General features: G+C 44.9%; 1 protein-coding gene across 3 annotated transcripts in view; it reads right to left on the bottom strand.

Moving 5' to 3' along the window:
• DCLK1 (doublecortin like kinase 1) overlaps positions 1-14,963 on the bottom strand; it is a 354,151-nt gene that overhangs the window by 94,112 nt on the left and 245,076 nt on the right. For all 3 annotated transcript variants that reach the window (XM_040267078.1, XM_040267076.1, XM_040267075.1), the window contains exon 5: positions 8,312-8,428. In XM_040267078.1, coding sequence (XP_040123012.1) covers positions 8,312-8,428 — 117 coding nt within the window. The remainder of the gene's footprint in view (positions 1-8,311; positions 8,429-14,963) is intronic.

The following is a 14,963-nucleotide window of genomic DNA, read 5'->3' as shown; positions in this document are numbered from 1 at the left end:
TAATCATGGCCTTACTAGAAGTCACCTTTTACCCCCTAATACACACAACATTGTTCTCATGGCATAATGCATGGTGCAATCTCAGCATAACCAACTGGGCTACCACCATCTTCTTCCTCTCCTAGAATTTTATCATCCATTTCTACTGGACTAGCAACTGCTCCCTAAACGTGCCATATGTTTCCATGCTTTTGTGCCTTAACTCACTGTTTTCTCAGGTGCTGATGCCCTCTGGGCCTTCTTATCCTGGCAAGACCCTTCAAGTCCCAATTTGTAAGTCTTTTTCTCTGACCCTATTAATGAGGTGTAGCCCTATGGCACCTGCTACACTATTATAGTAAGCAGCATATATGTTTGTCTCCCAGCTTGAAGATAAGAATTGCGGTTTAATCACATTTGTATCCCTACAACCTAATACATGCCTGGAACACAGTTGATGTCCTGGATATATTTAATTAACATGGGGCAGTAGCAGTGAGGATTTATTAAAGCATTTGCCATAGGGTGCTGCCCCCACAGATAGTGTGTCAAGATAATGGTTCAAAGTTTCAAAGAGTATCTTTGGAAATACTCACCTGCTGAGCAGCGCGGTGGGTGGGGGAAGGGGGCAGCAGTTGATAAGTGCAGGGAAGGAGAATGGAAGGGGGATTCAGCTCTATAGGCGACAGAAAATTCTAAACACACAGAGAATGAGTCATCAGCCCTCTGGATTTGCTTGCTGCATTTTGTTTTCAATGATTCTCTTGGAATGCCAAAGCAGAAAAGATCTTCTATAGAATGTATATGTCTGAAATCTCTGCACTAAAGGAAAAAGACAGCTAAAAATTAATAGCTAGCCATCTGCCTTTGATGGTGCTTGCTATAAGTTTTAAAAATTGACAAATTGGACCGGCATGCTGATTAAAATTCTCTTTGCTTCCCCAGCTTTGATCCTTATCTGCATATGTTGCATAAAATATTTTATATAACTATAAAAAAGTAAAATTTGACTAGCATAAATAAAAAAGACTTGAGGATTTCCAAAGTCACATTAAAGTAAGTTTTAAGCCTGAGAAATATAATGCTTCCATCGTGGTAGAAGGTCATCAACTAAGGCATCTAGCATTTCCTTCTTTTAAATGTTCACTCCTGCATCTCTCACATCACTGGTCCTTGGCGGGATTCAGTGCATACTGAATGAATGAATGTCTTAGACTATAAGCTTCTGGAGGGCAAGAAAGTGCATCAGTTTATGCTTGAATTGATGAGCATAAGCATCCACTGGGGACTCAGTTATCTTTGTTATGGCTTCTAAACAGAGGCAGTCACTATATAAGAAAGAAGAATGGCCATCCATCTAACTGGGAATAAAACCCTAAAAATTCTCAAAGTTCTTATAAGGGATCTAAGAGGCCAAAAGTTTGAAATCTCTAAGTTTTTAAGGAGGACTGCAGCAATGATTCAAGATAGGTAAACATAGCTTTCTTCTACTTTTAACATTAAGAAAACAAAATAAAGCAAAACGAAAGCTTATCCATTCTTACTGAAATTGAATGGATGCATAAAATACTCTTATTTGGAGACAGACTTTGTTATAATTTCCCCATGCAGATAATGGAATTTGTTGACGAGAAATTCACCTTTAAAATTACACATGTTGTGAGATGTCTATGTTCCAAAGAGACACATGAATACAACTTCAATCCACACGAAACTCTCTTTATGATGCTCTTACATATTCCTGTTTCTTTAAGAAGTAACTGAAACCAGTTTTCGCCGTTTCTTTTTTTAACTAATTAATGTCTGGCTGTGCCAGGTCCTCACTGCCGCACACGGACTTTCTCTAGTTGGGGCAGGTAGGGGCTGCTCTAGCTGCGGTGCTCGGCTTTTCCGTGGTATGCGGGCTTCTCGCTGCGGTGGCTTTTCTTGTTGTGGAGCACAGGGTCTCGAGTGCACAGACCTATCGGGCTATAGTGCACAGCTATAGGGCTCAGTGGTTGTGGCACATGGGTTTAGTTTCCCTGAGCATGTGGGGTCTTTCTGGACCAGGGATTGAACCCATGTCCCCTGCATCTGCAGGCGATTCTTAACCACTGGACTACCCCATTTCTTAATGACACCTCATTCAGTGTTTCAGCACACAACTGTCTGGGGACTCCTTATTCTTGTTTAGACTTTTTCTCCAGCTCCAATTTGCCTTCTTTGGACCCTTTCTGTTATAGAGACTAATAATAATTCAACAGCTCTGTGAATTACGCTATGTATGAATTAGTTAGGGGGCTTAACCTGTGTGCTTCTTGACCGGAGGGGCTATTTCTTTCATCTCTGCATTATTAGTGTCTAGCAAGCGCTCGACACTAGCAGGATTGAACTTGATATCTCTGAATGTGTAAATGAACACCTTACATTAATAAATCACCTCTAACTTCTCCTAGTCTCGAGAAGAGGAATGAGTAAGGAACAAAGAAAAGATTTACTGAGGAGTCTCATCCTTGTTCTAACATTTGACTTCTGTCTACTACTGGCAAACATCATGAAGTTGGAGTGAGTCTTTTCACCCCCTGGAATGCCCCTGCCTGGGACTAACACTTAGGTTTCTATTGCAAAGGGTTATGATGTTGTAAATCTCAATCTTAAACTAGGTACTGCATCAGTTATTTCCTGAAGATCAAAATTTTAATAAGCAGAGGTGAAGAAACAGGTATCGAGAATGGCCAGCCTGCTGTGTCCAGAGCACTGGAAGCCCCAGGTGCCTGTTCTGAGCAGACACATTATCCCTGTGACTCTGGGCCAAGCACTTCCCCCAGCCCTGGCCCTGCTTCCTCGTCTAAAGGATAAGAGTATATATTATATAACAAAGAATAATGTCTTGTCTTGCTTGTTGTTGGGAGAGGAAAATAAAGAGATTAAAGTTCTATGTTAACTCTGATGTTTCATTTAAATGTAAAGGCCAGGGCTTCCTTGGTGGTCCAGTGGTGAAGAATCAGCCTGCCAATGCAGGAGACATGAGTTTGATCCCTGGTCCAGAAAGATCCCACATGCCGCAGAGCAACTAAGCCAGTGAATTGCAACTATTGAAGCCTGCGCACCGAGAGTCCCTTTTCTGCAACAAGGGAAGTCACCACAATGAGAAGCCTGCACAGCGCAGCAGAGAGAAGGCCCCCCCACCCCCAACAACTAGAGAAAACCCTCACACAGCAACAAAGACCCAGTGCGGCTATAGATAAATAAACACTTCTAAAAGTGGTAAAGAGATTAAAAAACTTCTTAAAAATAAATGCAAAGTCAACAAAACAATCACAGATAGCATGGGGACCTACAAATCTCAACTGCATGCAATGCTCCAATCTCTGTATCAGGCAGGAAGGTGAATACTGGAAGCACAAATTTTAAAACTGAAGGAGAAACCAGTTCAAACTTTACGTGAATGTGTAAGGAGGAGAAACAAAAAGTCCTCAATGTTACAAAGTCAGGTTCATGGTGGAAGGGGGCTGTGGGGGACATCAATGTTCCAGGAGTATGAAAGGGAAGTTATTCACATTCCAGTCCTATAATTTATGAAAAATACTATACAGGCTATTTTAAGAAAGTTCAGATGCAGTCAATACAGAGATAATTCCCTGCTCCCTTCCACGTTTTCAAGAGACAAACTTGAGTAGAGGCAGGAGTCAGTTCAGTGGAGGGGACCAAGGCAGCCGATCCCCTGACATCCAGTAAGAACACCTGCCCTCAAAAGACATGGAGACACCTCTGAACTTTCTAAACCCTGGGCTTAGGTCCTGGGAAAAGGGGTCCTTGAGGCAACCCATGCATGTGCGACTGGGTGTTGCTGCTCTATAAACCCTCTCAAATAAGAATCATCCAGAGGAAGGTGGGAAGATTTGGTAGCAAGTCAGAATCAAGAGACAGTCATCACATATTATAAGCTCTTATATAACTAGGAAATGATTGTATGGCATATCTTCTAAATCAAAAAGCAGGGAGTTGAAAACTATATGCATAAAAGGCTTATATTAAAACATGATGAGTTCTTCTTTACTTTTGACCTAGAAGTTTAAAGATACCTTGAATGAAGTGTTAATTTTTCAAGAATACATTGATTTTAGGATGGATTGGATTATGCTTTCTGAATAGAAATGATAATTACCTGGCATGGTGTACCTATCACATATTCCAGGTGATTTCTGGTCAAATCAACCAGGTTTTAACTGGTAGAAAAGAGATTCAGAGAAACAGCAGAAAATAGAAATGCTTGTTCAAAGCAACCTATTGATTTTGAGGTAATGTATCCTATGCATTTTAAATTTCAAAGAGAATGGTTCCAAATGTTGGCAGTGACAAATTCAAATACATCTAATATATTTGCCTATCTCTGTTTTTGAGTTTCCAGAATTACTTTTGGTAAATGATATAGTCATCTTTATTTATAAGATTATAATTAAATACATTTATAAGATTTATATAATCTTAAGACATGCTGAATAGTGACTCTGTGACCAGTTAATTCCAAAGTGAAACAATTTCCTGTATTCATAATTATCTTTTTAAGATTAGAGTGATGGTTCATTCTTTTTTTTCTTAACTGAAATTTTAGATTCCTTTTTTGAAATAAAATAGGCTCTTCATTATTTACAAGCTTATTTTTTTTTGAGTTGCAAAAATTCTCTCTTCCTTTTTTTTCTTTTGGCCCTATATTACCAATGGGAGGCCCCTATTCAGTCCTGGCTGCCATGATTAGACAGACGGAAGCATGAAGACACTTCTGCATCTGCAGTGGAAACCTGAGCTGCAGACAGTAACTGCTCCTGGTGTCAGGAGCCGGTCCTTGGACACACGCACAAGAATCTGACCTGCCCACTGCCTTCTGTGACCTATGGAGACAAGAAGCAGAGAGAAGAGAAATTCTTGCCCAAACCAAAGAGCTTCTAACTGCCTACAGCTCTTAAAAACACCACCCCCAAAGGTAATAACAAAAAGTTAATAGCAATAAGTGCATATTAATTCCCTTAAAATATCTGTGATATTAAGAGATGTAAGATTTCGGTTAATCTCTCACTCTCCTCTGCGCACTGCTACACTGCTACACGCCAAACCTGATATTTGTTAAGTACTTCTTGAATTTTTGATTTTTTGGTCTCGCCCCACTACATCTTAGTTTGCTAACCAGGGATTGAACCCAAGACCCCTGCAATAGAGGCACAGAGTCTTAATCACTGAACCACCAGGAAGTCCCATACCCCATGCTGTATACTAAGAGGAAGGAGAGAGGAAAGATGAAGTAAAATTGTGCAGTATCAAAGTGGGTTGGATAGGGCACAAATATTGTTTTTTAATATAGACTTTTTTTAGTGGTATTGATAACATTCCAACTAATGTGAGGCCTGTTTCTCTACAGCTTTTCACGACTGTACTAAATAGCCACGATTTTAGGGAAAACAGGCTGACTAGGCCCATCACTTCCTCTTCCTTCCTGCTCTGTGGGACTTCATCCTATAGCCCAGGTAGGTCTGATAGGAAAAAATGAGGACTGCTCTTTGGTCAAGACTGATCATCCTCCAAAGGGCTCCACTGTAACCTGTCAGTTGATTAACAACAAGCTCCCACTCCTGAGGGGAGCTTTAACCAGCAGCTTTTCTGTCATCACCCCACCATTCTTGCAGTCTACATCTGCAGGTAGGGGCATCTCCCCGGAAGGGAAAGCCTTTCTCCAGTATCAATTTCCAGAGAAGAGGTGATCTCCAGACATAAGCTCTCTCTTCTCCTGGGGGACTGGCTCTCTGAAAGCAGGTCATTATGAGGAGGCAGAAAAGGAGACTGGCACTGGCCACTCTCCTCTGCGCACTGCTACACGCCACAGCGCCGGGTTACGAGGGCTAAAGACGGACACCGCTGCCCGGAGGCAAGCAGCAGGGCAGGAAGGAAGTCGTCTCTGTTATACCAACAGATGAAGACGAGCAGGCCTCATCTTCCACCCTAGACGGTCCAGAGTCAGTGACTCCCCATGTTTATCTCTCCTTTTGTTACCCACAATCCAGGGGTTCTTAAACTTAGGTGAACATCAGAATAACCTGGAAGGCTTGTGAGAACCCAGACTGCTGGGCCCCAGTTCAGGGGATGGTGATGCTGCTGGCCCAGGAACCACACTCTGGAAACCACTTCCTTACCTGTCTGTCCTCCTAAATCTGGGACCAGGATCACCCAATCAGAACTGCCTGGAATACTAGTTAAAACAGGCTTTTGTCCTTGTCAGAATCTAGAGAGTTTGGGGGTAAGAATGGCAAACTCTATACCAAGTTCCCAAATGACTCTCATGAACTTTAAACTTTTGAGTCTCATCACCTTCAGTTCAGTTCAGTTGCTCAGCCGTGTCCGACTCTTTGTAACTCCATGAATTGCAGCATACCAGGCCTCCCTGTCCATTACCAACTCAGAGTTTACTCAAACTCACATCCATAGAGTTGGTGATGCCATCCAGACATCTCATCCTCTGTCATCCCCTTCTCCTCCTGCCCCCAATCCCTCCCAGCATCAGGGTCTTTTCCAATGAGTCAACTCTTCACATGAGGTGGCCAAAGTACTGGTGTTTCAGTTTCAGCATCAGTCCTTCCAATGAACACCCAGGACTGATCTCCTTTAAGATGGACTGGTTGGGTCTCCTTGCAGTCCAAGGGACTCTCAAGAGTCTTCTCCAACACCACAGTTCAAAAGCATCAATTCTTCGGCACTCAGCTTTCTTTATAGTCCAATTCTCACATCCATACATGACCACTGGAAAAACGATAGCCTTGACTAGACGGACCTTTGTTGGCAAAGTAATGTCTCTGCTTTTGAATATGCTATCTAGGTTGGTCATAACTTTTCTTCCAAGGAGTAAGTGTCTTTTAATTTCATGGCTGCAATCATCATCTGCAGTGATTTTGGAGCCCCCCAAAATAAAGTCTGACACTGTTTCCACTGTTTCCCCATCTATTTCCCATGAAGTGATGGGACCGGATGCCATGATCTTAGTTTCTGAATGCTGAGCTTTAAACCAACTCATCACCTTACTCTTTAACAAAGTCTGACATCAGTGTTCCGTCTAGTCTAGGTGAGCTTACGACACAATAAGGGAGGAGCTCCGAGTCCATCGGAAAATAGGTGAGGCCCACTCAGCCCACCTCAAGGGCCAGCTGTGTTGTGAGATGCTGTAGCCATGCTGTGGCGCGGTGGCGCGGTGCGGGGAGGTGGTGGACAAAGTGAGAAGAAGGTCTTGGAGGACCTACTAGGGAAGAGTGTGCGTGTGTGCATGCAAAGTCGCTTCAGTCGTATCTGACTCTTTGCAACCCTGTGGACTGTGGCGTGCAGCAAATCCCCCAGGGAGAAGCACCTCTTACAGAACCCAGGTGGACCCCATGGTCCAGCTCCAGCCAACTAACAGTCCCTTCTTCTAAGACTCGTTTCAGAAGTTTCCGTTTCAATTAGGAAAAAAAAGATTACAGCATCTCCACTTTTAAACAGGGAGGTGAGGGAGGTCCTGTAGCCCCCGCCTAGAGATCTTCTCACATCCCTCTGGGACCACACTGCTGAGTGTAAGAAGGCCTCCGTGTAGACTCTAAAGGTCTTGGTCTCTATTTATAAGAGCTTCCCTGCCTGCCTTTGTGAAACCAGGTGACGATCACTCTGATGTATGTATCATTTAGTAATTCACATTCAACAGTTTAGAGCACTTAGTAAATAATCACCTACCACCGTGAAATAGATCTACCTAAGACACAGACAGACAAACTAATTCGTGTCAGTTTGAGGCCCAAGAAGGACAGGGCAGAGCTGAGGCGCTCATCCTATGAGTCCACATCCTGCTCCAACACCACACTAGAGCCCAGGACAGACAGGAGCCAGGCCCAGAGTCACTGCAGTTACTGTGGCCCCAGGGCTGTGTGGAGGACACAGAGAAAGTGTGCTGATCAAGACTCGGCGAACACAAACAGCAGCCTCCTCACCAGCCAGTCACAAGTGGAACAGAAGCTTTAATGGAGGTTTCTGGAGTCGGGGGCCCTGAGCCTAAAAAATATTTCTTTTTTTTTTTGAGCAGAAATGATGCAAGTCGGGCGCGTACTCCTATTTGTGGGCAAGTCTGGGTTTTCCGAATCTTTCATTAAGTTTTCCTGAACCCGATGTTTTTTCTTACAGCCAACATGCTAGACTCTGGCAAATCTGTTCCCCCAGCTTACCATGTTCTAAAATTATAAACCGGAATCTGCACTCTGTTGAAACCTCACGCTCTGGGCTTTCACACACTCTCTGCTCAGCATGCGTCACAAAGCAGTCGCTCCGGGCTCCTCCGCGGCCTTACCTGAGCTGGTGGAGGCCGGGGATTTACTGCGCCGGGAAGGCCCTGGGCTCTTGGTGGTGCTCCTGCGGGACGATGAAGCTATTTTGGTGTAGGAAGTGGACTTCACCACTCGACATTCTGGGGAAAGAAGAAAGGCTGCACGTCAGTAGAGGGGCACAGCGCGAACCATTCGAAACGTACAATAAACTTGGAATCAGAAATATACAGCCCTCCTCGGTCACACGTGCTTCCTGCCAGCTCAGTGCATGTCTATGACAACAGAACCAAGAAGAAGACCAGAAAGGGCACAGTGGACATCTCAGACATCGAGCTAAATGCAGCTGTCCGTCTGTATTCACGGGGATTTGGTTCCAGAACCACTCGCCCTGAACCACCACCCCCAGTGGTTGCTCTGGCCTGGCTAGGTGGCCCTGCAGGAGATTCCCATTTCTCAAAGACCGACAAGAGTGCATATGAACATATCAGCACAAATTAAAAGGTAGACACAAGCAAGAAACAATATCAGAAGATACGATCAGAACCACCATATTAATAATGACTGAGAGTGTGTCTCGAGGTTTTAATTCACAAAACAGGGGACTTCCCTCATGGTTCAGTGGCTAAGACTTCCCACTCCCAATGCAGGGGACCCAGGCTCACTCCTGGTCAGGGAACTAAATCCCACATGTTGCAACTAAGACCGAGCATGGCCAAAAAGAAAAAAAAAAAAAAAAATATATATATATATATATGCACACACAGAGACACTTTAAAAAATGCATACACTATGCTTCTTTAAGAGAGTAAAGTGTCAGTCACTCAGTTGTGTTAACCCTTTGTGACACCATGGACTGTAACCCACTAGGCTCCTCTGTCCTTGGGATTTTCCAGGCAAGAATAACGAAGTGGGTTGCCATGCCCTCCCTTCCAGGGTATCTTCCCGACTCAGGAATCGAACCTGGGTCTCCACTGTGGACAGATTCTTTCCTGTCTGAGCCAACAGGGAAGGCCACATAATTCACAAAACAGATCTTTCCACCACTTGGCCCAAGGCTCTGTCCACACCACTGACAACACCTCCTGGAGTTTGTCCCAGCCTACAGACATTGGTCTGGCCTCTCAGAAGTACATTAGGAACAAGATCGGACAGATATAATGCTGCCTGTCCACTGGCATGCTTCCAATGACATTTTTACCCAAGTGTTCACTCCATGCCAGGCGGTGAGCTCTTCAGGCCTGGTGGAGAACACACGTGATTTTGGAACCAGAAACACCGACCACCTGGTAAGAATCTTTTAACCAGTGAGGGCTAGTTTTTCTTTTGTGGGCCTCATATTTGAAAAATGTTGGCTTATGAAACAAATTGCACAAAATAATAATACATTTCTCACTGTAAATCAAAACCAGGACTACAAGGAGGGCAGGGTAACTAGGATTTTTTTTCCTAGGTCGTGAACATTTAGAGGTCACATGAATTTAAAATAATAATTTAAAAAAGCCCGGCGTCTAGTTAGCAGGGATGAATGGTTAAAATAGAAAGCTACCAGATGGCGCACACTGGTAATAACACCCATCTGTGAGCCGCGAAGTGAATTAAAAAGTTGATTTGGGGGTCTGTTGCATGCTGTTTGCCACAGGTGCCAGAAATTGCTAGTTCTGGGCTCCACCTACCAGCTAGGGTTCTGGAGCAGCATAATAGAACCGCTGTTACCACACTAAGTTGACATGTTTCCAGCCACCAGAAAGAAACTGGGTATTTTTGTCAGGCAGCTCAGTCTTACCAGAGCTACTGTAGGCGTTCTATTTGGTGTTCGGAGTACTGAAAAAACCTCGTGGACTCATGCCGTGCTTCTACAGCTTCTGTGGCTCCTCTTGAACTCATTTTGCACCATATTATTAATCTATCAAAAGGATTCATTTATTCATTTGCCTCCCCATCCCCAACGCCCTTGGTGGTGGTTTAGCTGCTAAGCTGTATCTGACTCCTGCAAACCCATGGACTGTAGCCCACCAGGCTCCTCTGTCCATGGGATTCTCCAGGCAAGAATACTAGGGTGGGTTGCCATTTCCTTCTCCAGGGGATCTTGCCGACCCAGGGATCAAACCCAGGTCTCCTGCACTGCAGGCAGATTCTTTACTGACTGAGCTGGGTACCACCTAGTCCTGGAATATTTAAAAGCACATAATAGTTGCTCAATAGTATTTACTGGCCCACGTTGTTACTCATCTTGTTACCACCTGTGTGAACTCTTAACTATTATTTGCTAGAATGATCCAACCTCTCATTTTACAGATAAGGCAACTGAGACTCTGAGGGGCTAAATGGTCTGCAATGGAATCCCAGCCTCTTGGATCCTCACATCCCCAGGATCTGGTGCAGTGGCCTGTTCCATTGTGAGTAAAGGCTGGCAATTATCAGTGACCATGGGCAGGGCAGATGGACAAGTGGGTAGTGGTGGATAATGCGAAGGAAGGCAAGCAACCCATTCTCATAAACAGTAAATTAAAATTTAAATACTAAATTTAAATTATCAAGTCGATCAAGTCTTATCAAGTGAGTCTATCAGGACGCTTATTGCATCAGGAAAAAAAAAAGAAACAAGGAACTCTCTTTCAAAAGTGGAATTATAGGAAATAATCATTTGGGAGATCATGGAGTCCGAAAGATAATTACAAATCTCATGCCACTTGCCTTCAGGATAAGACTGAACCTTCATGAGTCATACAGGGAGATTAGCATAGTCCTAGGGTTGAATAACAGAAAACAGACACACAACAATAACTGCACCTTCCACCCCTGCCACCATCCAGGTTCAAAATAAAAGCAAGTGAAGACACCTGCAGCATAGCCATAAATTAGAGAGAAAAAAAAATACAAAGGACTCCAATCATCTTTCCCAGTACAGTTTAGATTTTAATCACTTTAAATGGAAATGGTATTTTATGATGGTGAAAGATGTCATGAAGGACAAATGCTTCATTACTTTGGAGAGAATGCCAAAATCTCTGTCAGCTTAACAGCACAGTTTAGAAAGCTTGTGACTAATATGATCTAAATGGCCAGTAAAGTACAAAACCTTATTTGTTCTCACGAAGGCCATTTCACAGTGTCTGGCAAGGAAGCAAATCGCACCCTCCCCTCTCTGCTGGGGTCATTTGCCTTTGGAGTCAATCACTTCATTCTGATATTTTTGGCATCTTCCTATTAAGAGGGATGCATTTCCTTTGGCTGCAGGGACACTTCTTGAGGAGGATGAGACTGAAGGGCTGTAGGTAGTAAGCCACTTGAAAGAAGCTTCAGGACAGTAATTTCTCTTGCCACTGATGGTCACACCTTACCCAAGTACAGAAAATCAGATGAAATACATTAACTGGGTCTCTGTGACTGGACCTCCCATAGCAAGCAAGTAAGCAAGCAAAGTCTGATTAAATCTCTGCTTCAGAAAGTCCCTATAATCATAGCTCTGCAAGGGGGAGAGTACCATTCTCCATATGGTCTGTACTAATGTTAGCTTTACAGATGTTCTCATAATCTGGTAAAAGAGAAGTTAGGACATTTCCCACCTTCACCCTGGATCCCAACTCATGAAACAGGTGCTCTGTGACGGCCAGATTTAGACAGCCAGGATGTGAACGCAGAGGGAGGAAACTGGAGAAGGAATACACCCTTTGGCCCCGTTCCCAGTGGCATGAGAACCACCCCACCCCCAACCCTGCCCCATTAGAGCAGATTCTCCCCAACTCAGAAATAGTTGGGAAGTGTAGGCTGATGTGTAATGAAAGGTGCTAGAGAACAGGAACAATTCCAGAACTCCACCATCGGCATTGGCAGCTCACCTGACCTCACATAGCCGAGACATTCATGCATTCAACAGAGCCTGATAGTATCTCTTGGAAAACCTTGAAGGACAAGGTGATGTCCCCTCAATGCCTAAGCAGCCTTAGGGACATGCTGCAAGCTGGCTAGAGAATATCATCTAAACAAGAGGTTTCTTTACGCCTCTAATCTCTTTGTAAAGCCAGCGGAATAAAATCACTGTCAGGCAGAGACCTCTCAGTGATCACTACTCTAAATTCAGTTGTCCTGAGCTACTCATGAGATGGGCACGTTCATCTAGAAGCATCTGTTACCGGCAGATCAGCAGTAGATGCTCTGTGTGTTCTTGCTCATCCTGATAGCAAAGACAGGCTCCCCACTAACTTGGCAAAGGTACAAAGCTTCCAAATGGAACAGTATAGCTCAGGTGGTAAAGAATCCACCTGCAATGCAGGAGACCCTGCTTCGATTCCTGGGTCAGGAAGATCCCCTGGAGAAGGGAACGGCTACCCACTCCAGTATTCTATATAGGCCATGGGGTCACAAAGACTCGGACAGGACTGAGTGACTTTCACTTTCTTTTACTTCCTCTTCATGGCTACATGCCAGAGAGTCAGGGAGCCCATTTAGTTCTAGAGACTTTTGACAAATATGGCAGAAGTTCAGTGACCAAAAGAGAAAACCTCCAATTCTGGTGTCTAACTGTCCAACAAAAGTACGTCTTACATGTTCAGATGCTCTGGGTTGAAATGACCCATCTGCGAATACCACGGTTATAAATGGTTACCCATTCAAAGCTGTCCTCAATTCATGAATATCCTCCCCTCCTGTCTTGGTGAGGGGCTGACCAGCGTCTTTCTGGTGTACCTCCAGTGCCTGGGGTATTCACCACCTTCTGGCTCAGCCTTCTGGCTGTTGAATATCTGATCATCCTGCTTAGCCTCCAGCTTTCAGTGTGGATGAGCTGGAAGACCATTCCTGGTGTGACTGACAGCTCAAGTTTACTTCCTATAGAAAAATAATGATTTTCACACTTCAGGGCAGTCTTTTAGTTGGCTCGTAGGAACTACCTGGTGGTCCAGTGGTTAGGACTCCACAGAATTTAGGTTCAGTCCCTAGTAGGGGAACTAAGATCCTGAAAGCCTCACACCAAGGCAAAAAACAAACAAGCAAAATTTCCACAAAAGTAGGCTCCTGAAGGAAGGGCTGGTCTGCTGCGTTTCCCCAGTGGGGATGAAGGCTCTGAGAACTGAGGCCCATTCTCTTTTTTCTGCACCACTTAGGTTCAGAGTCAGTTCTGACACTGCAGTGAAAACCCCCATTCCTACTGACGGTGGGGTTTGGAACCAGCGTTCCCAAGCTCCGAATGCAGCAGGTCTTGGCATAAAAGCAGTGGAGACAGAAACACCCTAAACCATAGATGTTTTAAAAAAATAAAATCTGTAGCAGATTGGACTGGAAGCAAAGGCGCCGGCTGGAGTGGCTTCACTGGAGAATAAAGTCCCAGAAACTGAGATTTTTTAAAGCACCTTCTAAAAATATATCTCTGTGTGTCTAAACCCAGCAGCTAGACTGGCCCACCACAACCCTCAGGACCCCCAGCTCAGAATGGCAGGTGGCACACATGTGTTCCTGCGTGATGTTGTGTGGCTGCTGGCTGTGAAACTAACAGGAATCATCTCGGGAGCACTTGCTGGCTGGGTGCTGACCCTTCCATAACATCTGGAGGAGGCTTTCTCGTGCTGGCATGCTCTGTCCTGACATCTCGGGAGTCACCACTCAGATCTACTGTTTTAACTGTGTGAGCGATTCTCTTCCCCAAATACTTTTTTTCTCCTGAGAGTCAAATAAAAAGCACTATCCCCCGCATAACAGCTGAGTGTATCTGGTGCTCTAGGAGACTGCAGGTAGCCCAGGCTCCCGCTGTCCTGTCTGTCACCCCTGAGTGTTCTCCGCGTAGTCCCAGCCCGCTCATCGTACCATCATCAAGTTCAGCCCTGGGGAAAAGAGAAAAAGAGGAAGGCTTCCGAATACTCGCCAGGAAAGGCTGCGGCGTGCCTCGCTGCCCCAGATCTTTCCTTCCCGGTGCAAATCTGGGTCTTTCCTTTCTCCCGCATCAGCTGAGCTGTTCAGTGCCGGGCGCTAGTGGACTCCCTGCTCTCTACCCACTAGATGCCGGGAGCATCTCCCTAGTTGTGACGACCAGAACATGTCTCCGCACGTTGCCACAGCCCCTGGTTGAGAACTGCTTCTGGATCTCTCCACTAGCGATGTTCCCAGTGGTCTTCAATAAATTCAGTTCTTCCTTGAGGGTGTTAATGAAGCCATCACCAACCACCTGCCCGGGGTCCTAAGCAATGCACTTTGCACATTCTTTCTGTAGATTGGGCCAACATGACCACGCCCTCCTCTAGGGAATCTTCTCGACCTAGGGATCAAACCTGTGTCTCTTATGTCTCCTGCATTGGCAGGAGCGTTCTTCACCACTCCTGCCACCTGGGAAGCCCCCAAACAATGCACTCTGCACGTTCCGTAGATTTGGCCACTGTGGACTCATAGTTTCGGGTATCTGTGGGTCCACTGCATGAAGATAACATGACTGGCAATGTTGTGAGTCTTCCAGCTGTTTGTTGAAATCAGATCAGCATGCACTGCTTTGCCGTCTCTGAGAAAATGGTGACGTGGGACCCTGAAACACTCATGGCTTCTTAATTGAGAGCTTGGAAAATGGAAGAAATCTGAAACCAAGGTGCTACAGAGCCACCACAGTCCCTTTGAAGGTTCTAGAAAAGAACCCTGGCCTTGCTTCCTCCTCTTTCTGGTGGCTCCAGGCGTTTCCTGGCTCACGGCCGCATC

The sequence above is a fragment of the Oryx dammah genome, unplaced genomic scaffold (genome assembly GCF_014754425.2).
Source record: "Oryx dammah isolate SB20612 unplaced genomic scaffold, SCBI_Odam_1.1 HiC_scaffold_24, whole genome shotgun sequence".
Lineage (NCBI taxonomy): Eukaryota > Metazoa > Chordata > Mammalia > Artiodactyla > Bovidae > Oryx > Oryx dammah.
The sequence above is the reverse complement of the archived record's forward strand: the minus strand, read 5'-3'. Positions and strand labels throughout refer to the sequence as shown.